The sequence below is a fragment of the Onychostoma macrolepis genome, chromosome 03, assembly GCF_012432095.1.
Source record: "Onychostoma macrolepis isolate SWU-2019 chromosome 03, ASM1243209v1, whole genome shotgun sequence".
NCBI lineage: Eukaryota > Metazoa > Chordata > Actinopteri > Cypriniformes > Cyprinidae > Onychostoma > Onychostoma macrolepis.
This window is the reverse complement of record NC_081157.1, coordinates 30,500,985-30,525,768: the sequence shown is the minus strand read 5'-3', so window position 1 is coordinate 30,525,768 and position 24,784 is coordinate 30,500,985. Positions and strand designations below refer to the sequence as shown.

Here is a 24,784-nt window from a genome sequence, read left to right as displayed (position 1 = left end):
GTAATGAAACTATTTAGTATAAAAACGATCTCTGCATCTAAAACACAACCAGAAAGTTTGTTTTTATCATTTTTTTTTTTTTAGATATTTTTCTCTCTTAATATTTTCACTTGTATACGCTGGTACCACTTGGGGGAGACATTTACTGCTTACACATTTGCTGGTAAAACAGGCATGAGGATCTTTCTGGTGGTAAAGCATGTTCTTTGTGGTAAGTAATCAAAATAAAGACTTTTTTATAATGTGAACATTTGTAATTGTCTTTACATGATGCAGATCATAATGTTGATAATAATGTTTTGTTTGCTAGAGAAAAAATGCTTTTGGATTTTTATGTGATTTGTGGTAAAACATCACCTTCTCTGAGCAACAGACCAACATACTTCTTTTAGTCATTGAATTGATTTTTGGAAAATTGGGTAGCTGTTTTTGGGAGGTCTATAGGCCAGTGCCTAATTCGTTTTGCAGCATTACAAAGTGTGATGATTCAGCTGCTGTCAGGATTATTTTTTCAGAAGTTCAGTACAGATGACAAACACAACATCAGTTTTTACAGGCTCTTTGCTTAATTGAAGGCCTAGAGTAAACCTTAATCCAAATCTTTTCTACTGCCATTTGCATTTAGGTGCACATAGATCTTTACATATGGCTGAAATCCAAAAGCTGTATTGGCAACTGAAAGCCTTTGAGTGGATAGATAGATCTTAGATAATGTATTTATGGTGTATATACTATAAACTGTATATATTCTATACAATATACAATATACCATACAACATACAGTGATGGACAAAATTATTAGAACACTAGTATTTTCAGCAGCTAAAAATGGTTTTAAGTCAGTTATTTCTATTTTTGCTGCAGTGTGTCAGTAGGAAATATCAGTTTACATTTCCAAACATTCATTTTACCATTAATTGTAATAATCCAGTGAGATTTTTGTTTGACAACAGCCAGTGCTGCACACAGAGATCTGATCATCATCCAGTCTGTCTGGAATAACACGAAGAAACAGAACAAACTGAGACTACATCCAGAACAACTGTGGCAACGTCTCCAAGATGCTTCAAGAAACCTACCTTACCTTACCAAATGTTGATTTAATTTAGTTAACAGAAGTTAATTGATAAAGAATATCTATCTATGACATTATTTTTGACAGCATCCTCATTTTACATCATTTTTACACAAGTGCCTAAAACTTTTAACAGTACTGTAGCTTTGCAGGTGGGATTCTTGAAGCATCAGCAAAAGATAGAAATACCTGGCTTAAAACCATTTTTAGCTGGTATTTTCACTAGTGGTCTAATAATTTTGGCCACCACTGTAAACATAAATGTAGACTGCATAAGCAAAATGACTATATGTGCATTTATTAGGGAAAATCATTATAGGCTACAACAAATGAATGGTAGGTATTTTTTACAATCAAAATGCTGGTGCAAATGAAACTGTTCTGTAACATTAAATAAATGAGAAAGAGAAGAGGCTGTCATGGTGATCTCATTAGAATGTATGAGAGACACACAGCTGCCTGATTCACTGTGGTAGATGCATTAGACAGGAGGTCAAAGGCATAAGTGCCATTCATTACTCCGCTCTGCCATAAAAATCCCAGGCAGAATTCTAATTTTGAGATTTTAATTAAGATGGTGCAGCAGTCACATCAAAGGAGACATCAGTTCATAGTCTTTCAGGAGTTATACCGTCCAGCGTGCAGTTACGTTATATTGATTTTCATTATTCACATATCTGCTCTGATTTTCACTGGCCATATGTTTACTCCACAAATATTATTCTTTCATTGCTGTAGAACATATGATAGTGGGGCTATCACATTTTATAATAATATTATTTCTAATCTACGTTTTCAGAGAACTAGGTTTATTAGTTCATCCGTAATGTCTGCTAACAGATGGAAGATCAGGCCAATCTCAATTCCATACTCTAATTGAATAAGTTAATAATCCTCGTGATTAGGAGAGTGATGTAATGGAAAGAATGTTATTGTTCTAGCTCATTTATCTGCCGTTTGAAGGATAGAAAAGATTTAAATTCCCTGTGTGCCAGTGGATTTCATCTTTCCTTCCTTGACTTATACATTTTTTGTTCTTTTTTAATGCAATAAAACGGCTGCTTTTTTATTTAATTATTTGCTTGTGTTCCATATTGAATACTACCATACTACTCATACTACTTCTGCATCATATAGTATGTACAACCTGAATTCCGGAAATGTTGGGACGTTTTTTTAAATTTGATTAAAATGAACACTAAAAGACTTTCAAATCACATGAGCTAATATTTTATTCACAATAGAACATAGAGAACATAACAAATGTTTAAACTGAGAAATTTTACACTTTTATCCACTAAATGAGCTCATTTCAAATTCGATGCCCACTACAGGTCTCAAAAAAGTTGGCACGGGGGCAACAAAGGGCTGAAAAAGCAAGCAATTTTGAAAAGATTCAGCTGGGAGAACATCTATCAACTAATTAAGTTAATTGACATCAGGTCTGTAACATGATTAGCTATAAAAGGGATGTCTTAGAGAGGCAGAGTCTCTCAGAAGTAAAGATGGGCAGAGGCTCTCTTGTGTAAAAAGATTGTGGAATACTTTAAAAACAATGTTCCTCAACGTCAAATTGCAAAGACTTTGTAAATCTCATCTTCTACAGTGCATAACATCATCAAAAGATTCAGAGAAACTGGAGAAATCTCTGTACGTAAGGGACAAGACCGAAGACTTTTGTTGGATGCCCATGGTCTTCAGGCCCTCAGATGACACTGCATCACTCATTGGCATGATTCTGTCATTGACATTTCTAAATGGGCCCAGGAATACTTCCAGAAACCACTGTCGGTAAACACAATCCGCTGTGTCATCTGCAGATGCCAGCTAAAGCTCTATCATGGAAAAAGGAAGCCATATGTGAACATGGTCCAGAAGCGCCGTCGTGTCCTGTGGGCCAAGGCTCACTTAAAATGGTCTGTTTCAAAGTGGAAAAGTGTTCTATTGTCAGACGAGTCCAAATTTGACATTCTTGTTGGAAATCACGGACGCCTTGTCCTCCGGGCTAAAGAGGAGGGAGATCTTCCAGCGTGTTATCAGTATTCAGTTCAAAAGCCAGCACCTCTGATGGTATGGGGTGCATAAGTGCATACGGTATGGGCAGCTTGCATGTTTTGGAAGGCACTATGAATGCTGAAAGGTATATAAAGGTTTTAGAGCAACACATGCTCCCCTCCAGACAACGTGTATTTCAGGGAAGGCTTTGTGTATTTCAGCAGGACAATGCAAAACCACATACTGCAGCTATTACAACAGCATGGCTTCATAGTAGAAGAGTCCGGGTGCTGAATTGGCCTGCAGTCCAGATCTTTCACCTATAGAGAACATTTGGCACATCATTAAACGAAAAATACGTCAAAGACAACCACAAACTCTTCAGCAGCTGGAAACCTATATCAGGCAAGAATGGGACCAACACCAAACCTCCAGAAACTCATAACCTCGATGCCCAGACGTCTTCAAACTGCTTTGAAAAGAAGAGGAGATGCTACACCATGGTAAACATGCCCCCGTCCCAACTATTTTGAGACCTGTAGCAGGCATAAAATTTGAAATGAGCTCATTTTGTGAATACAATTTTAAAATTTCTCAGTTTAAACATTTGTTATGTTCTCTGTTCTATTGTGAATAAAATATTGGCTCATGTGATTTGAAAGTCTTTTAGTTTTCATTTTATTCAAATTTAAAAAACGTCCCAACATTTCTGGAATTCGGGATGTATACTATGTTTTCTATATGAATAGGATACCCAGATGACCTACTGCATTTGCCAAAACAAACAGTATAATGTTGATCTTACTGCATGAAATACTGTATCCCACAATGCAATGCAATTACATTGACCTGCTTCTTTGATGGTTAACCCACAAGTAATATCCAGCTTTATTTTAGTATCATTGAAATACTATATTTTATTTTTATATTTTGAATTTGTTTTTATTTTTAGGTATTCTATTTTAATTTAACATTAGTTACAGTTGTGCTAATTTTGTTGTGTTTTTCTCAATTTTTAAATTAGTTTGAATATATTTTATTTCAGTTTTAGTTATTTTAAAAGAAGAATTTTATTTTAAAGAAGGCGAGAGTTATTCTTGCAGATGGCTCATCCTCTTTTCAGCCAGTTTGAGCTCTTGAAGTCAGGTAGACGTTATAGAGTCCCTCTAGCAAGTAAAAATGTGTTTAAGAGGTCCTTCATCCCCAATGCAATTAGAATCATTAATTCAGCAACTATTTAATTAAGCAGTGTGTAAGGCTTGAACTGTATCTTTTTCTTTTCTTTTCTTTTATGTTATGTATGTAACGTGATTAGTTATTGTGATTTTATTTTGTTATGTATGTTATTACTAATCTTGTTGTGTTGGTGAGCCAAAGACAATTTTCTACTCAGGTGGACAATAAAGTTAACTAAACTAAACTAAACTAATACATAGTAGTTAAACAAAATCAAAAGGAGATATGTTGCTTTGGTAACTAGCTGAAATAGAATATGTTCAGTTTTTGAAAAATATTTTATTTTAGTTAAAAAGTTTTTATGGTTTTAGTTAACTGTTATAATAATCATTTTTAACAACTCTTTCTTAAGAATTATTTAGACTCAAATGTAAATATAAATGTAAAGATATTTCTACACAATTTGTTTCTAAATGCACAATAACCCATTTTATTTTTAAGAACTCAACTTCAATTCACTATTAAAAAAAAAAAGCAAATTACACTGTATAGAGTGCAGCATTCAGTGTGCTAGTACTGCATTCGGAACACAGCCCTTGATTTTAATCTTATAAGAGCAGTCAAGGAAGATCAGTTTACACTGATTGTATTAATAAAGTTAAGGCCTTGAAGTGTGTCCAAGAAATTCTTCCTCATTGCATGTCTTACAAGCAAATTGCTTTTGACAATATATCAAAAATCTGTCTGGCAGAGACGAGAGGCTATTATGTTTTGCATTATGCATTCATATCTGCAATAACTGTCATGATGGGAATTAACATGTATAGCGTAATGATTTTTAATTTGCAATATCCAATCTCATTACATATACAGAAAATAATTGTTATAAAGACTTATACTACAAATATTGCATGCACAAGGCCTACGGTACAATAAACGCCACCTCCTGTAAACTCTTCACCCTCCCACAATCTCGCAAATGATATTATAGTACACAGACTAACTCTATTAGACTCTGAAACATTTTCCCTGAGGCTGTAAGACTCCCTAACACCCTCATGCCTAATTCCAATTCTACGGAAATGATTTAAATTCAACCAACGTTGTAATTCCCTGCAGTGTTTATGCTGTTCTGTTGAAGTCAACTTCCTTCAAATCCTGGATGGATTATGGTCTTGCGAGGCCCTGAGGCACTGGTCTATTTGGAGGCCACCTCCTGATATCATAATAAGACTTAATGTTTAGATAATGAGACATAATAAAGCAAATATGAGATGAGATATAAAATCACAATTCCATGATATAATGTTTCAAAATCATGAAATAAAGTTTCAGTTACAAGCAGTTCAAAATACATTGCAAATAAGACTATAAGATACTCAGAAGGCACTATCCCAGCTGACAAAAATATGTAAAATGTTTTGGTAATGTTCCCATTACATTCTGAAAATGTTTTTTCTGAATGTTCAAAACGTCCAGTATTTTAAATGTTTTTAAAACTTTTTTTTTCTTGGTTATGTGAATGTTCATTCCTTTTTATCCGTTTGCAACCATGTTCTCTAAACATTCTAAAATAAGTAAAAATGTTAGTCAAACATCCAACTACAATGCTTCAGAAAAAAAATAAAAAGGGTTCCATGAATGATGTATAAATGGTGTTTTGTGCTAACATTATTAAAGATCAGATAACTTTGAACTAAATTTGAAGGAACTTGGCTGGAATGTCAGCCAAAGTTCTGAGAATGTTCCCTGTTGGTTAGGTCTAGGAACAGATTCTCATTTCTTAATTTATTTCACTTTATGTAAACAGTTACTCACACACATTCAAGCACTGTTTATATATCAGGTTTACATCTGCATTTCAGCTTCATAATTCATCCATTAAATTTGCACTATATTTGGGGTTTGTGTTTTGTATTCTTTCTGAATAATGTTTGAAATAACAACTTGAGTCTTTAAAACTTACATTGATTTATTGTAGCAGTTGCTCCACAGCATGTTATGAGAACATTTCCTCCCGTTTGTCAAGGAAGTATGTAGCTGACGATATGCTACAAACCCCAGCAGTAGACACGATTAATGATAGGCCAGTGTTTGAGCCATATCTCATTACTCTCCAGCAGGTCTGGAACTTGTTCCTGCATGATTTGGTTCATCACTCGTCTCCCGCAGCAACATATGCTGAAACAGCAGCCCTAATAGTAGCACTTTAATTGAATAAAAAGAGATCAACTTAAAACTCAACTGGAAGGCTCATAGATAAGCTCAGGACCTTGTCAGCTAAAGCTTCTATGGTAATCCTGTCTTTTGTTATTATTTCTTTATATTTAAAACCTTTTAATGCAGACAAAATACTGAGTGCACTTGTAAATACTTGACATTACAGATAATTATGTCATAAATATCTTTATGTCAATAATGCACTGGGTGAATATGAAAATGTGGATTTGACTATGAATTACTTGTTTTAATATGATTTAAAACCTTTACAAGATTGTTATGCCAGGGATTTGATGGGGGGAAAAAATGAAATAGACGTCTTAAATATAATATGTAAAATATACACAACATCCATCCTGTCAAATTACACACACATGGCTCACCATTTGGCTTTGGGCAAATGACTTTGAGCCATTTTGTATCTGCACAGTATAGCAAAACAAAGCAGGTGATAGAGGAGGTAATGAAACAGCCCAGTCAGCTTTCTGAATACACAAGCACAGAGGCCTTCTGGGGAAATGATATTGGGAAGGAAATTAAATTCCCACTGGGTAAATGGAACATCCAGACTAAGAACGGACTCATTTAAATTATGTAAGAAGGATTAATTTTGCCAGTTCCTTGTGCTTAGAAATACTGCTGCGAAAAAAATAAATAAACTGATGATTCATCGATTGAATGATATTGATTTGCTTCTTCATCAGTATCAGTCAGCCAAACAGAACATTGGCCATGCGTTAGTTTTTTATTTATTTATTTATTTATTTTTTAGAAACAAGATATCCTAAATCAATCATTCTGAATGGAAACAAAGATAGCAACCTTACATTGTTGAACGGCAGAGCTAGAAAAAATTGTTGTATAAGGACCAATAGTTTCTTATTACACTAACGACGACAGCAAAATATAAGTGGGAAGTGATCAGTCAAAAACTATGCTAATTGATGAATAAATTATATTTTATTTACAAGGTTCGGGAGGAGCACGATCAGATAATCAACCAATTTGGCACAGGTGTAACTCGTTTAGCTAACCATAACTAGCACAATACGTACAGGTGCATCTCAATGAATTAGAATGTCGTGGAAAAGTTCATTTATTTCAGTAAATCAATCAAATTGTGAAACTTGTGTATTAAATAAATTCAGTGCACACAGACTGAAGTAGTTTAAGCCTTTGGTTCTTTTAATTGTGATGATTTTGGCTCACATTTAACAAAAACCCACCAATTCACAACAAATTAGAATACTTCAGAAGACCAATAAAAAAAACATTTTTAGTGAATTGTTGGCCTTCTGGAAAGTATGTTAATTTACCGTATATATACTCAATACTTGGTAGGGGCTCCTTTTGCTTTAATTACTGCCTCAATTCGGTGTGGCATGGAGGTGATCAGTTTGTGGCACTGCTGAGGTGGTGTGGAAGCCCAGGTTTCTTTGACAGTGGCCTTCAGCTCATCTGCATTTTTTGGTCTCTTGTTTCTCATCTTCCTCTTGACAATACCCCGTGATTGTCAAGCACACCAACACCATGGTCATTTAACCAACTTTTGGTGCTTTTGGCAGTGTGGGCAGGTGCCAAATCCTGCTGGAAAATGAAATCAGCATCTTTAAAAAGCTGGTCAGCAGAAGGAAGCATGAAGTGCTCCAAAATTTCTTGGTAAACGGATGCAGTGACTTTGGTTTTCAAAAAACACAATGGGCCAACACCAGCAGATGACATTGCACCCCAAATCATCACAGACTGTGGAAACTTAACACTGGACTTCAAGCAACTTGGGCTATGAGCTTCTCCACCCTTCCTCCAGACTCTAGGACCTTGGTTTCCAAATGAAATACAAAACTTGCTCTCATCTGAAAAGAGGACTTTGGACCACTGGGCAACAGTCCAGTTCTTCTTCTCCTTAGCCCAGGTAAGACGCCTCTGACGTTGTCTGTGGTTTAGGAGAGGACAACTGTAGCCAAATTCTTTGACACGTCTGTGTGTGGTGGCTCTTGATGCCTTGACCCCAGCCTCAGTCCATTCCTTGTGAAGTTCACCCAAATTCTTGAATTGATTTTGCTTGACAATCCTCATAAGGCTGCGGTTCTCTCGGTTGGTTGTGCATCTTTTTCTTCCACACTTTTTCCTTCCATTCAACTTTCTGTTAACATGCTTGGATACAGCACTCTGTGAACAGCCAGCTTCTTTGGCAATGAATGTTTGTGGCTTACCCTCCTTGTGAAGGGTGTCAATGATTGTCTTCTGGACAACTTCCCCATGATTGTGTAGCCTAGTAAGCCAAACTGAGAGACCATTTTGAAGGCTCAGGAAACCTTTGCAGGTGTTTTGAGTTGATTAGCTGATTGGCATGTCACCAATTTGTTGAGATAGTGAATTGGTGGGTTTTTGTTAAATGTGAGCCAAAATCATCACAATTAAAAGAACCAAAGACTTAAACTACTTCAGTCTGTGTGCATTGAATTTATTTAATACACGAGTTTCACAATTTGAGTTGAATTACTGAAATAAATGAACTTTTCTAATTCGACATTCTAATTTATTGAGATGCACCTGTATATGCACCCTATCTACCTCTGTCCTACGACAGTTTTCCGGGATCCCTCCTCCACCCCAACTCCTCACTCCTAATCTATTTTCATCCCATATTAGGGAGTTCTCTGGGTTTGGGCTATATTCCGGGCTCGGAGCCCTCCCCCACAGCATGCCAAAATATGCTTACTATTTGCTATCAGATTAGATGTAAGGGTGAACTTGTGAAGTGCAAATAAAAGTGGAACATTATTGGGATTTATTACTAACACATAAAAACAGGATTGCCCAGTTCCCGTTTCTAAATTAGATTGGGATGAATTTTTTTCTGAGCTCAGCCATGCACAATGTGTATTTTTTTTCATTGGTAAATAATAAAGCATCCTGATGTCTATATTTGGCGACCTTTCTTAATATTGATTGAATAGAATGCCTCAAAAGAAAAGCATAAAGCTGACATTTTCTTTTACATTACAGAATGAGTGTGTGATATGCTATTTATCATAAATAGGAAACAAGAAAGTCCATTTCTCCTTCACACGGAGGACCCTTTATAGGGCATTGTTGCCTTGGCAGGTCATTTGACAGATGAACACTGCATGTTCACCTTGTTTTTGTTGCCTTCTCACTCTAAGTGATGCCAGATATATAAAAGCAGCATTGTGTATTATGCATGTACCTGTATGTAGACCTACCGCTAATACGTTCAAAATGCAAAGGTGTCCCATTGATTTCTCTGAAATGTAAATAAAGGAATCTATCATATGCTCCTTCCTCACTGAGAGTCGCTATTGAGCTTTGATCTTTTCCAAGAATGCTATCTGGACATCTAATGCAAAATCAAGGCTGAATGCTGCCCAGCCATGTACTGAGGAGCACACACTGATTATCCAAAAGATGTCAAGAAGTTTAATAATGACAAAATGAATCTACTTCTACAAATGGTTGCACCGGATTCCACTTGTTCCAATCTGTAGCCAATGCATTAATATTTTCCAGAGGGTGTTGATTGAGACTAATGTAATAGACCAAATAACGATGGTGCATGCAGTGCTTCGAATTTATTAATCTCTTAAATCAGACCACAGACCATATTGCCAATCACAAATCCCTAGAATGCATATTGCGGTCAGTAAGATATTTTTATGTTTTTTGACAGATGTCTCTTATTCTCACCTGAAGCTGCATTTATTTGAATCAAAATAAAATCAGTTATGTGATATATTATTACCATTTCAAATAACAGTTTTCTATTTGAATATAGCCTATTATAAATGTAATTTATTAAGGAAGAGCTGAATTTTCATCATCATTACTCCAGTCTTCAGTGTCACATGATCCTTCAGAAATCATTCTAATATGCTGATTTGCTGCTCAAGAAACATTTCTTATTATTATCAATGTTGAAAACAGTTAATATTTTGTAGAAACCGTGATATTTTTCAGGTTTCTGTGATGAAACAAAAGTTCAAAAGAGCAACATGTGAAATAGAGATATTCGTAACAATGTAAAAGCCTTTAGGCTACTTTTGTTAAACTTTATTTTATTTAATATTCCGAAATAACGAAAGCTGAATTCCGCAACTGACCAATCAGAATTAAGTAGGCCTATCCCAAATATAGGCCTATGAAACTATTTTTTGTTTTAGGTTTTTCTAAATTATTTAATTTGTGACAGTGTAATCATTGATTAGTTTTGCATTTAATATCCATTGAATTATGGAAATAAGTGCGGTCCATGAATTGCACTAATGCAGGTTTCCTTTAAAGCTATAATGAAAGCGGGTTGCCTTGGCAGACAGCTGGGGGCTTCAGACCGCTGTAAACGCGCTGTGTGGGAGGGAGTGAGGGAGAATGACAGCGGCTCTGTGTCTCTTCACCTTCACCAGGAGGATATTTACACCGGAGAACCCAAACAACACCATGAAAATGCTTCATATGTAAAGAAGGGTTGTGGTTACCCGGAGTAACATGCGAATAAAGGAAGAAAGACACGTTTAATTGTTCGGGGGTAAGATTTAACCTGTTGTCTTTCGGATGACTGTATCGCTTTTTTGTCTCTTTAAAATGATGCATGAGCGCTGCTAGATGAATAATGGAAATATATGCTGCGATTTGATCGTATGGCTAGCTATAACAAGTCCTGTGAGAGCAGCCTACAGATAGCAGAGAACATTATGTGAGATTTTCTCGCAGGGATGGTGTGTTTTGAAAAGAAGGAAGTGATTAAATTCAATCTAAAAAGCGTGTTGACATGTATACAGCTGCTTTTTGGCTTACGGCTAATTAAATATATTAGTTTTTGTAGCGAAGCGCATGATTAGTTTGTTTATTTTTTGTCATACGGAAGTTTTCGCACATTTGGATTTAGACTTATTCCGTGTTACAGCGTCTTGTTTTTTCACTTACATTTTCCACACAGATTTAAGAGTTTTAACTTGTGTTAAACACACAACTGCACTATATCATCTCGAGTATCAGGTCCTCTCATTGTTCCTCTTACATCCTTCATCTGCATTCATCAGCCCGTTCTTCTGTATCTTTGGCTCTCTGTTATTACTCTCTCTGATACATGTTATTATATTTTATAATGTATTTTAAATATATTTACTTTCTTTCTAGTGCGTATTATATAGAAAATGACTGTAAATAAGCAGAGTAATATGAGTGGCACATCTTGACAATTCATGGTTCAGCAGGTGTGCTTTTTATTTCCATGTCTCAGCACTGTTTACATACAGTATCTTAGTTAAACAACATCAGGCACTATGATAATATGGCATACGTGACAGCTTTGTGAACATGTTGTTGTACAGTATGTCTGTGTGTTTGGTTACAGGCAAATTAACTATTCCATTTGGCTTTAATCATCACAATGCAACACGGTCGGATAAGGCACAAAATGTGCCCAACAGTCAGTGACGTAACACTGATATCAAAGATTGCTTTTCTTTTGAACCAGTCATGCATTGCCAGCCCCAGCCTCTTCAAAGGACGCATTGGCAGATTTCCAAGATGAGGAAAATTTCAATAGCATGTCCAACAGTGGCATCTTGGCTAAGGCTCTTCTGGAAGCGCCTGATTTGCATTAAGAATATAGATTTATTTTAGATTGTCTGATTGTTTTTTCCTAAAAATAGATCACACAGGGATGCAATACATCCCTTGACAATACATTACTAATGATGCACACATATACGTATGCAAATAAAGTAAAAAAGGACATTACTCGCACAAAGGCATAGAGCATAAAGCCAAAGTGAAATGTCACATGGCACAGCTGATTTAACAGAAAGTGGCTTGAGGCTGCTCTTCACATGCTTTTATTACACTTCAATTTGAGCCAATTAGAAATCACAAGCGCCTTTCATCTCAGCGAACTAGAATAATATTAAAAACTAAAATTTGCCATAATGCTTAAAGTGAGTGTATTGAACTCTATGAACATCAGAGATACATGCAAATTAAAACATGGAAATATCTTATCATTATCTCATGTGATTAAGGTAATTATTTATCGACTTGAAACTATATTAAGAAATGCTCAATTTAAATAATTATGAATATATTTTAATAATATGAAATGTAAATGATATATATATATATATTCTTTTAATTATTTTGGTAACACTTTATTTTGCGGTGTCCTTGTTACATGTTACATGTACTTACTATTATAATAACAATAGATGATGCATAATTACATGCAAGTAACCCTAAGCCAAACCCTAACCATAAGCACATGTATAATTAATATTCCTCAGTATAAATGTATAATTACACTGTAACAAGGACACCTTAAAATAAAGTGTAAATATTATTTTTATTTAAATAAAATAATTGTATTTAAAACAATTCTTTTCAATTTTAGTGTTTAAAATTGAATTTGTTCCTGTGATTGCAAAGCTTCAGTGTCACATGATCCTTCAGAAATCATTCTAATTTGCTGATTTGTTGCTCTTATTTCTATCAATGCTGAAAACAGTTTTGCTTCCTAATATTTTTGTGGAATATATTTTGACTGGTAGTGTATTAAAATGTTTTTCTTCTGTGATGACAGCACTTAAAAATGAAACATCTTAACTATACCTTAAAGTTTGAGGTTGATTAAAACAGTAATCATGATGATATTTTGAATGTAATGTGTTGCATCTAATTCTTCACACATTCTTCATTTTCATCCTCTTACAGATAATATTTCTGACACTGTTAAAGAAGGCTTTTGCAGATAGTCCAGCCCAAAAGAGGGACTATGGGCTCAAAAGGAGTCGAGAGACGTAAACAGGCCACCCCTGGCCAAACTCCCGAGGGCAATGTGGTGATGAGCTTCAGTTTCGAGAGCTATCAGCTGGAGGAAGAGGACTCTCAGGTGAAAGACATCTCAGATAAAGGAGTGCTGGCCCTTTCTGAACCTGGTGAGTCTCTGCTGCATATGATGTGCCTCAATGTAACTACAAAATGTCATTTGAGTCACCATTTTATGTGTGTTGTGCTCGATTAATGTGTAATAATAATACAGATTTTGGTTTGGCAAAGACTCGCCTTGGTTTAAAAGGTTACAATACTTGGCATGTACTAGCTATGTGTAATCATGTTAGCTGGAGAGTCTGCTGTCCCCTCACGTTGCCTGGTTACAAAGGTCATGCTTATTAAATCAGTGGAGCAGGAGAACATACACATTGATCTTTAGAGTTTGCTAGGCTAGATAAGCATATAGATATATATTCTACTTTTGGTCAAATGTGCGTTTTACATTTTTAGTCATGATTTCATTTCTTCCATCTCTTAAATTAGGCATGTAGTGTTAAAGGACTAAAGCCGTATAACCATTAGGAAGCCAGCAAGAGGCACAGAAGTGCTTCCATCAATCAGTTCCTCATCCAGAAAGAGAGAGAGAGAGAGCAAAATGTCAAATGTCTCATACATATGCATAAATATACTTCAAAGAGACAGCACACAGGCTGAGAGACAAATATGTAAAACGCACATATTTTGAAATATCATAAATAAAACAAAGACAGGACTTTTGATTAAAACTGTCACTCGTTGTTTGTGAATACAAATGTGTGTGATTTCCGTGCATAGCGTTTGAAGAACCTATTCCAGATGACCGTTACCATGGGATCTATTTTGCCATGCTCCTGGCTGGAGTGGGCTTCCTGCTGCCTTACAATAGCTTCATCACAGATGTTGACTACCTGCATCATAAATTTGAAGGTACTGCATTATATTTGTGGATCTACATTTTCAGCGGTTGAAATTTCTGTTAATGATTGTGAGTTTTAAAAAATGTTATACTTGTGTTTTCATGGTGCTTGCCAGAATTGCTCATTATTATGTTGTATTTTGATATATGTAGAGAGAGAGAGAGAGAGAAAGAGAGGTAGATAGATAGATCAAAAATTTGATCAAAAATTCAGTGTAAAGAATAATATTTTGAAATATTATTAAAAATATTAATTTCTGTTAATGTTCGTGAGTTTTAAAACATGTTATACTTGTGTTTTCATGGTGTATTGCTCATTATAATGTTGTTTTTTGATATGTATTATATATATATATATATGTGTGTGTGTGTGTAAATAGATAAGATTTGTAAATGTTTTTAAAGATGTCTCTTATGCTCATCGAGGCTGCATTTTTTAAAATCAAAATCAAATATATACTGTATATATGTATAACGAATAATATTTTGAAATACTTTTACAATTTAATAACGGTTTTGTATTTTAATATATTTGCAAAAATTCAGAAATTATTCTAATTGGGTGACTTCCTGCTCAAGAATTATAATTTTTTTTTTTATCAGTGTTGAAAACATTTCTGTTGCTTATTATTTTTGTGGAAATTTTTACTGTCGGTTTTGATCAATTTAAATTGAAGTGAGTTGTATCAAACTTAAGGCCATAAAAAGTTTTAAATACGTTAAATGGTATAAGAAATGTCTTAATTATAATTTCAAGAGGTCTTACAGTTGGGGACGGAAAGACAAGAGTCGCGATACGGCAGGATTAAACTTCAAAAGGCATCGATGTCATTGAATAAATATGAGTTCTGCATGTTTCAAGTCAAAACGCGGCGCGGATGTCTTTATGTGAATGTATCTGAAGGGAACTGACTGTCCTCAGAAATGTGTCGTTGGCATTTTAATTTCATCTAAACTATAATTCCTGATAAAGCAGCGTTTATGAGTGCTGAGCTGCTTGCGTTTCCAGGGAAACCGCAATATTTCAGCGCTCCTAAAGCGCCACCTCGTGGCAGAGAATGAATTTGCATTTCCAATAAGCCTTTCTTGCTGTTTATGGTCAGATCGATGCAAATATCAACTTTTTACGCAGCAAACACATAGAGTTGTAAATGAGAAAGAAGTTAATATGCCTTCAAAAATTTAAACAATTAAGACAGTAATATTTATACATTTTAAATTAACATAATTTATATGCTTGATTTATCCCTTTTCATAAAAATGGTCTATAGCCTGAAATGCTGAAATATTTGTTTTTGTGAAAACCTGTATCTGAACTGTAAATCATGTAATTTTATGGCTCAATACTGTATGTTACCGTAGACATTGTCCAACCCTGCTCCTACTGTGTTCATTTTACTCGTGCAGCTCTTAAAATGGGTCATAAATTGCCTTAAATTTAGTTTTAAAAATTCTGCAGATACACTGTAAATAGTGAAATAAGATTCCTTCCTTCATATTTGTTGATATTTGTGTATTGAAAATATTTTTGATTTGACATTTAAACTCCTATCTGTTTTTCTATATTAAAAAAAAAAAAAAAAGGTATTTTTTTAATTTGGGCTAGTTAAATTAATTTTCGGGCTACCAAAATCTGAAGAGTACCTGCCCGAAATTTTACAACAACAACAACAATAATTTATATATGTGACCCTGGACCACAAAACCAGTCTTAAGTGTCAATTTTTCGAAATTGAGATTTATACAAGATCTGAAAGCTGAATAAATAAGCTTTCCATTGATGTATAGTTTGTTAGGATCTGACAATATTTGACCGAGATACAACTATTTGAAAATCTGGAATCTGAGGGTGCAAAAAAATCTAAATACTGAGAGAAACGTCTTTAAAGTTGTCCAGATTAAGTTCTTAGCAATACATATTACTAATCAAAAATGAAGTTTTGATATATTTCTGGTAAGAAATTTACTAAATATCTTCATGGAACATGATCTTTACTTAATATCCTAATGATTTTTGGCATAAAAGTAAAATTGATAATTTTGACCCATACAATGTATTTTTGGCTATTGCTACAAATATACCCCAGCGACTTAAGACTGGTTTTGTGGTCCAGGGTCACATATAATGCCTTTTTTTAAAGCAAACCTGAACTTGACCAGTGATCCTCATGCACTTTGATTGTATAAAGATGATCAGTTTTGACATTTGTGTTTGTATGAAAGATGTCAAAAATCAGTTTGATTGAGCATTACTTATGGTTCCTGTATTATAGTAAAAAAAAAATGCAATAAACATTGAGGTCATTTTCTCTTTGTCTTCTGTGTCTTTCAGGAACATCCATTGTGTTTGACATGGGTTTAACATATATACTTGTGGCCCTAGTGGCTGTGATCCTAAACAATGTCCTGGTGGAGATGCTGAGCCTGCACACCAGGATCACTGTGGGTGAGTGTGTTTATTTAGAGCAGACAGACAGTAAAGCACAAAGGGATGGGGGAGCAGGCTGCTGATTGACCTGACAGAGCTGCTGGCCTGAGGGGAGAAGGAGGAGGGGCGACAGTCCAGTCTGACAGCTGCATCACTCATCTCAACCTGAGGAACAACACTCACCAAATACTGCTGAATACGCACTCAGAGGATGGCTTACATATAACTCAAACAGCAGATGAACACAGGAAAATTACACCACGACAATACTGATTGACTGATGACTCACAAAAACACACACAGCTCCAAACCCTTTACTAGCAACCATCAAGTACTGTGATGTGAAAAGCAGCAAACAGGGGAAATATGTCAATTTAATGCTTTTAAAGGGCTATTTCACCCAAAATAACAATTCTGTCATCATTTACCCTCATGCTGTCCTGTATGACTTTCTTTCGTCTGTGGAAAAGATAATCATTGAAAATATATTTTCCGTACAATGTTAGTCAGTGGAGTCCAATATTGTTTTGGACCCCATTATGGGTTATATTATATGGACAAAAACACTGAGACATTTTATAAAATATCTTGTCCCATAGAAGTATAAAATATAATGTCCCATAGAAGAAAATGTCATGAGGGTGAACGACATGAGGGTGAGTAAATAATTTTAGTGAAAACTATACCTTCCAAAACCCTCTGAAAACAGACCAAATTCTATAATATAATCAAATATTATAAGATATTGTTTGCAAACACACTTTTTTTTTTTTTCAAAAGTAAATACTATTTCAGTCTTTAAAATTTCCATGTTAAATTAGTGTTACTTTTAATTTCTTTCTAATCAATTGTGAAATTTACTAGTAATTTCTGAGTGAAAATTGTTTCAAAGTAAATTCTACGCCAATCCTGCAGACTTTCAATGCATTTTTTTTTTTTCTTAAGGCTGGAATACACTACACAATTTTTGCCCTGATTTTCCTCCAAGTGAAGTTATTAACGTAATTTCGGGAGGAGTACGCCCACCTAATCTTCCAATTAATATCCAAGTATAAAAGAGAGCCTCTTACCACTTCCGTCGTTAATTCTTTCAGCATCCCTCCTCCTCCCCATCTCCTCCTTTTATGCATTTTTATTTATTTATTTATCTTTCTGTCTATAAGGGGCTATCGGAGTTCGAGTAGAATAGTCTCTCTGAGCCCTCCATTGCAGACATCAAGCCAAATCTGTTTACCACTAATGCTAAGATTGTATGGGCACACAAACTCGTGAATTTACAGTTTGGATAAGTACACGCTAATTGCCAAAGTCAGTGCCAGTCTGCAGATTTCATAGAAAATAAGTAGTGTATGATAAAGTCACAGACTCAGATTTTTTTAGCTTCAGACTTTGATTCCATCCAGTCATTGCAGCCGATTTTAGAAAACATATTGTTTTCATTTGTCAGTTGTCTCCTAGCAACAAGGTGCACATTTCTGTTTTTTTTAATGACTGTTAAAGTCTGGTAGTGTGTGATTCTCAGTCGTTTAGTGTATGATGGCCAGTTTTTCCCTCTGTCACTATTTACAAAGTCTGATGCCCAGTGTTTTAAAATCTGTTTCGATTTTAAAAGTTGTGTAGTGTATTCCAGCCTTTAGTTGTGCTATCTCAAAATTAGTTTACATCCAAGTTCATCTCTTGTAGGTTACCTCTTTGCACTTGGACCTCTGCTTTTTGTCACCATTTTTGATTTGTGGCTGGAGAGGTTCACCACGAAGCAGTCGTACATCATCAATCTGATGTCTATGGGTACTGTGGCCTTTGGATGTACAGGTATTTGTTCATACTTTTCTTTCCAAAGCCATCATGACTGCAGAAGCTTGTTGGGAGTGACTGTCCTTCTTTCAGGCTCACATTGTGTTGTCAACCATTTCCAGCCATAACAGTTTTTCATCCTATTGCGTCTCCAGTGCAGCAGTCCAGTTTCTATGGATACATGGGGATGCTTCCCAAGCGCTACACACAGGGTGTGATGACTGGAGAGAGTAAGAGGCTTTTTGCTATCAGATGTGGTCATGAAAATCCATGACGCTTGGGTAAAATGCAAAAACAAGATTCTCATTCTTTGTTTTGTTTTTTTCTGTATAGGCACGGCAGGAGTGATCATTTCACTCAGTCGTATCTTCACCAAACTACTGATCAAAAACGAGAGGAAGAACACCATCATCTTCTTCGTCATTTCCATCTGTATGGTGCTACTGTGTTTTGTCCTGCACGTCCTGGTGCGAAGGACACGCTTTGTCCAGTACTACACGGGTCTGGCACGACAGGGCCTGTCCCACGCCAAAGACCACTCACAAAACGGGACCCAGTACCAGGTCCACCATGATGTCATTACAGAAGAAGTAAGATTTGTAAGTTTTGCATGCCAAATGTGAGAAGGGCATATCATTATGAACCTATTCACGGCCTTTCTCCAAAAGTAATTCCATCGTTTTTCTGAAGAAACAAATGTCATTTTCTCATCATTTCAAAAATGTCAACAATCTTCTCAAATATCTTGTGTGTAAAATGTATTCGGTAGAAGAAAGAAAGTATTTTATGAATTCTGATGCTTACAGTTAAATAACAATTTCTTTCTTTTTGCATAATTTGAAAAAATTACAGCTTGATTTGCAATGATGCACAATATAAATAAAATTATAGAAATATTATTGGATTTATTAAACATTATTATTATTGTTAATTATATAATATTAATTATGGATTATATATTTTATATTATATAATCCATAATTAATGTAGTTTTTAAAAATATAAAAATGCAATTATTAAAATATATAAGTATGAAAAATATATAATACACAAATAATATGTAGATATTTTATATGAATAGTAATAAATTTCAGTGAATTTTCATTTTAAGCATGCACTTCCATGCACTGCTAAGTACTAAACAGCCAATATGTTAATAATAGGCATGCTAATAAACAACTAGTGAGAATTGTTCCTAATACTGAAGTGTTACCGAGTTACCCAATCATATGTTATTAGGGTGTCTAGAATAGTAAAAGTGCTTTAGCTGTCTCATAGTTTTGCATTGTGTTGCCAAGCCCAACATCAGTTTTTGCAGGCAAATGTCCTCAAAAATGCTGTGCAAATTAAACAATATTTTGCTCCCTGCTATATGGTTTAGAAATCCATTTGTAATTAAAAAAATCAGTCGGATTATCACGCTCTGTTGGAAATGTGTGACGAAATTCATTGGAATGTCAAATTGTAAAGCTCTTACATTTAGCTGTACTGTGAAAAGACTGTTTTAGTTACGCATACTCAGCTGTGTTTTCTCTAAATTCTCCCATAACTCCATTTCATTTGTGCTGGTCAGTGCTCTCGATGACTGTGCTCTCAGCGGCCCTGAGAAGGACACAGGGAGAGCATGATTTAAGTGCTCACTCAAACACAGACAGTTTGGGTGGAGTAATATATGAAGGCACTTCAGATAAACCTCATGTTTTTCCTGTGGCTGACAGACTAAGCACTCAGCCGTTCCTCCTCTTAAAGATTTCTTCATCTTCGTCCAGAAATTCAGAGGTTACCACAGTCATAGAAATTCTATCATGGATTTTTTTTTTTTTTTTTGCTATAGGGAAAAATTACCCACTATAGAAGTTTACCCAACTTATGAGAACCCCAAAAATGTGAAGAGGTTCCATTAGGGGTATTTAGAAGTGGTTCAGATTTAAATTATGATGAAAAAAAATCCATCGGCAATCTGATTTTTGGATTAAGGACTGGAATTTAATCTAGCAAAGACATAATACCTCAGAATGAGATATTTTTGTATCGTAAAGATTCTTACCGTTCATTGTTGCCTATTTATTTTTTATTTAATGAATGCTAGTTTATGCTGGAGCTTTACTCTGAGGGTGTATTTCTCCTGAGCAGTTCCTCGTCTGTGCCTCCGTGAGACCCGAATGCTCTTGTTTTACTCTCAGCAAATTAAGGAGAGTGGTTTTACTAGCTCAGCCTGACACTTAATCAAGTAATGGCCCTCCTCAAGCAGGCCCTGCAGAAATGCTAGTTCATCAAGAAAAGCATTACAATATCTGAATGCACAGCACGCTCTTACAAAGTCGCAGTGACCTGCTTGATATGGTCACTGCTTCTGATGTGTTTTTTTTTTTTTGTTACATCAAAAAATGCAAGGTTTTTGCTCTATTGAACTTTAAAAAAAAAAAAAAAAAAAATATATATATATATATATATATATATATATATATATATATTGATAGTCACTCCACTGTCCTAAACGGATATATAATGTTTTCAATATGAATTGTTCAGATGTCCTGTCTGTTTTCAAGGGTAATGGCGCAGTGGGCTCTTCCTCAGCTGAAGACGGCTGCACAGATTTTGCTGGAGGAATCACTTACGTAAGGTTTGATGTGCCCAAACCAAAGACTAAACAGAGCTGGCCAGGCATTAAAGGTGGGATCTCATTTATAATACAGTATTTTCTATATTATTCCTTATTAACAAAGAAATTATGGTTTAGCAGTGCATCAATATTAAAATTCTAGCTGATACCAGTAAATTAGTAATCATTTTCATGATATGGTTGATATTTTCGATACTAAAAGTTTTATACAATTTTGTCTAAAGATATTCATTATGAGATCTGCAAAATTATACATTAATGTTATTTCGTTTATGCTTTGTGTATTTTCAGATAATTATAAGTTACCACGCATTCCTAATAATCAAGTATTTGTATTCAAATGTTTAAAGTTGAAAAAAAAAAAAAGAAAAATATAAAATATATGAATATAAAAAAATATATAACACACAATTATATGAAAATTAAATCACACTATGAAATTTAATAAATTAATTATTATTAAATTATTGTTTTGTTTATTTTCAGATAATAAGTTACTTTGCATTCCTAATAATCAAGTATTTGTACTATTTAATTGAGCATTGCCTTTCAGAAGTTTGAGTTTGAAAATATTATTATTATTATTATTAATTATATAATATACACATATAAAATAGAATACATAATGCATATTTTAAAAATATACAAAATGCAACTATATAATACATAAATATGAAAAATATATAATACACAATAATATTAGAGTGAAATCACACAATGAAATCATTACTCCAGTCTTCAGTGTCACAGATTCCTTCAGAAATCATTCTGATATGCTGATTTGCTGCTTAAGAAATATTTCTCATTCTCATTATGTTTGTGGAACCGATGATACATCTTTTTTTTTTTTGATGAATAGAAATTTCAAAAGAACACATTCATGTGAAATTGACTTTTTGTTATTTTTTTATGCATCCTTCCTGTAGTAAAGTATTAAAGGGATAGTTCACTCAAAAATGAAAATTTGATGTTTATCTGCTTACCCCCAGGGCATCCAAGATGACTTTGTTTCTTCAGTAGAACACAAACAAAGATTTTTAACTCAAACCGTTGCAGTCTGTCAGTCATATAATGTCAGTCAATGCGACCCACGGCTTTGAGAGTCAAAAAAACATACACAGACAAAACCAAATTAAACCCTGCGGCTCGTGACGATACATTGAGGTCTAAAGACACGAAACGATCGGTCTACACTCTTAAAAATAAAGGTGCTTCACGATGCCATAGAAGAACCTTTTTGTCTGAATGGTTCCATAAAGAAAAGTTTCTTTGTGGTGAAAGAAGGTTCTTCAGATTATAAAAAGGTAAGGAAGAGATGGTTCTTTAAAAAATCTTTGACTGAATGGTGGAATTCTTCGTGGAACCAAAAATGGTGCTTCTATGGCATCGCTTGAAGAACCTTTTGAAGCACCTTTATTTTTAAGAGTGTATACAAGAAACTGAACAGTATTTATATCATTTTTTACCTCTGATCCACTGCAATGTCCAACTGACCTGAGTGAACTATCCCTTTAATTTCTTTAAAAAATAAAAAAAGTCATGTTATTGGTTAATCAAGCAGTGACCCTTTTTTTTTTTTTTTGCAGACATGATCCTGCATCGATATGTGGTTGCCCGTGTGATCTGGACCTACATGCTGTCTATTGCCGTCACTTACTTCATCACGCTGTGTCTTTTTCCTGGACTGGAGTCAGAGATCAGGAATGTCACACTGGGGGAATGGCTGCCCATCCTGATCATGGCCATCTTCAACATATCCGACTTTGTGGGCAAAGTATGTTCACTGACATTATGACATTACGGATTATATGTCAGCTTCTACATTCTTTGAAATAATTTGACAACTTTGTCTCTCCTTTGTGTCCAGATCGTGGCAGCCGTGCCGTATGAATGGAACGGGATTCGTCTTCTCTTCTGCTCGTGTGTGCGAGTAGTTTTCATCCCTCTGTTCATCATGTGTGTATATCCGGCTCAGAAACCTACCTTTAGCCATCCAGCATGGCCTTGCATCTTCTCTCTCCTCATGGGCATCACTAATGGCTATTTTGGCAGTGTTCCCATGATTCATGCCGCAGGCAAGGTGGCACCTGAGCAGAGGGAACTAGCAGGTAAATCTATCACCCCATTTAGATTCATAGAGTATAAATGCACAAGTCTATGCAGATGAACAGGTGCTTGTATGTAAGCCTAAACCTTCAGATGGATGCATTTATAATCTCTTCTCTAGAGATGCAGTCATTAACTTGAGTTCATGTGATTTTTTTCCCCACAGGGAACATAATGACTGTGTCCTACATGTCTGGACTGATGTTGGGCTCTGTGGTCGCCTATGCTGCCTACAGTTTTACTGCTTCAGGCTCCAGCCTCCACTCAGAGACCGGCTATAACTTTACCCAGGGGTACTAGTACCCTTGTCCAAGCCAAAAAACCACGTCTGTTCCTGTCATCAATCTCATCAGGTGGCACCTTTGCCATTCTGTGTAGCAACTCTGCAGTTCCCATAAATCAGACCTCTGCTGCAGGCTTCTTTTGGCCTACCTGCAATGCTGTGTGCCTGTGAATGTAGTCAAAAGGATGAAGAAACAAGCTTCGACACTGTAAAGAGTTATATGTGTGCTTAGTTGTGTTGCCTCTTCTTGTTCTCTGAGAGTGTTTGTTCATGTTGCCAAAAGTTATTTGGCGCGTTCGTTAAGGTGCCAAACGTTAGCTGTGTGATGATAAAGCTGGAGTGAATAAGTTTGCTGTTTCTCCTGGTTTAAAATCTGACTCCACATTCTGTGGTGCTGTATATGGTATGACAGACAAACATGAACGTTTATGAGTAGGCCTAAATTCTGACAGGACCGATGAACTGTACTAAATGAGGGTCATTTATGTCTAGATGCATGTAAAAGGGATTTGCCAAAAAGAAAACCATAATCTTTTGAGTGCAATATGGATACTGGACCTTTTTGCTAAAACTAAATGAATGTAAACGTCTCTAAATAAAGGCTCTTTTGTAAAGGTTCCTGCCTTTTTCCTTTGGCATTTTCAATTAAGTTATCTTTTAGGGTGTATGACAGCTATTAGGTCTGCTGTAGCCTACGCCTTCACAGAAACAGAAATCCATTTTCAATTGGGATCCTTACATGAGAGATTAGTTGTGATATTTAATAAACCTGATTGTATCTTGCAACTGTAGATGTTTGTAAATGATGTAAATGTTATGAAGTAAGCATATTTCCACACAATTTACATCACCTGGCATAGGAACAGTTTCGAATTTGACTTTTTAGTTCATCCGTGTGCATGTGACAGCTACTTTGTCACAAATCCAATCATTCTCATTGTTTTATATCCTAACTATCGATTTGTAGCCTATATTCCGCATCAAACGGAAATGTACACTCAAAGTACCTACTCACAAACATTTATTAATATTCACAAACATGGATATAGGCTCTCAAATACTACTCGGCCAACAGCCCGACCCAAAACTGGCAGACAGCTGCTTTTAGACAAGATTTCTCAAGACTTACTTCAGTGATTAGTGATTTAGATAGTGGGGACATTTTGTGCAGTTTATTTATTTATTTATTTTTTCTTTTCTTTTTTCATTTCTCTTTTTTAGCGCCTTCTACATAATGTTAGGACAAAGTAACATTGTTAAGACAGCAGATGGCGCTGCTGCACAACTGTCCAGTGGTCTTGACAAACACTGCTTTTTATAGTATTTTTTTATTATTTGGGGTT

At 35.2% G+C, this 24,784-nt stretch overlaps 1 protein-coding gene across 3 annotated transcripts; it reads left to right on the top strand.

Annotated features, from left to right (window-relative positions):
* The first annotated feature begins 84 nt into the window (after window positions 1-84).
* On the top strand, window positions 85-24,059 carry slc29a4a (solute carrier family 29 member 4a). 3 transcript variants are annotated; one of them, XM_058768393.1, is made up of 11 exons: window positions 85-211; window positions 13,190-13,413; window positions 14,084-14,215; window positions 16,537-16,650; window positions 18,316-18,444; window positions 18,582-18,656; window positions 18,760-19,025; window positions 20,979-21,102; window positions 22,639-22,826; window positions 22,920-23,160; window positions 23,325-24,059. In XM_058768393.1, exons 2-11 carry the CDS (start codon window positions 13,251-13,253, stop codon window positions 23,456-23,458), a joined length of 1,566 nt encoding a protein of 521 aa, XP_058624376.1. In that variant the 5' UTR covers window positions 85-211; window positions 13,190-13,250; the 3' UTR covers window positions 23,459-24,059. The 3 variants fall into 3 exon arrangements, with proteins under 3 accessions (XP_058624376.1, XP_058624377.1, XP_058624375.1); XM_058768394.1 differs by lacking the exon at window positions 85-211 and adding an exon at window positions 10,800-11,009 and having other exon boundaries at window positions 18,760-19,016; XM_058768392.1 differs by lacking the exon at window positions 85-211 and adding an exon at window positions 10,800-11,009.
* Window positions 24,060-24,784: the final 725 nt, after the last annotated feature.

Excerpts from the sequence above, each read along its gene's own strand:
- slc29a4a (XM_058768393.1), top strand. The coding sequence starts at position 13,251 with ATGGGCTCAAAAGGAGTCGAGAGACGTAAACAGGCCACCCCTGGCCAA. Across the intron at positions 16,651-18,315 it reads GCACACCAGGATCACTGTGG|GTTACCTCTTTGCACTTGGA; the intron begins GTGAGTGTGTTT and ends CATCTCTTGTAG. Across the intron at positions 23,161-23,324 it reads TGAGCAGAGGGAACTAGCAG|GGAACATAATGACTGTGTCC; the intron begins GTAAATCTATCA and ends TTTTCCCCACAG.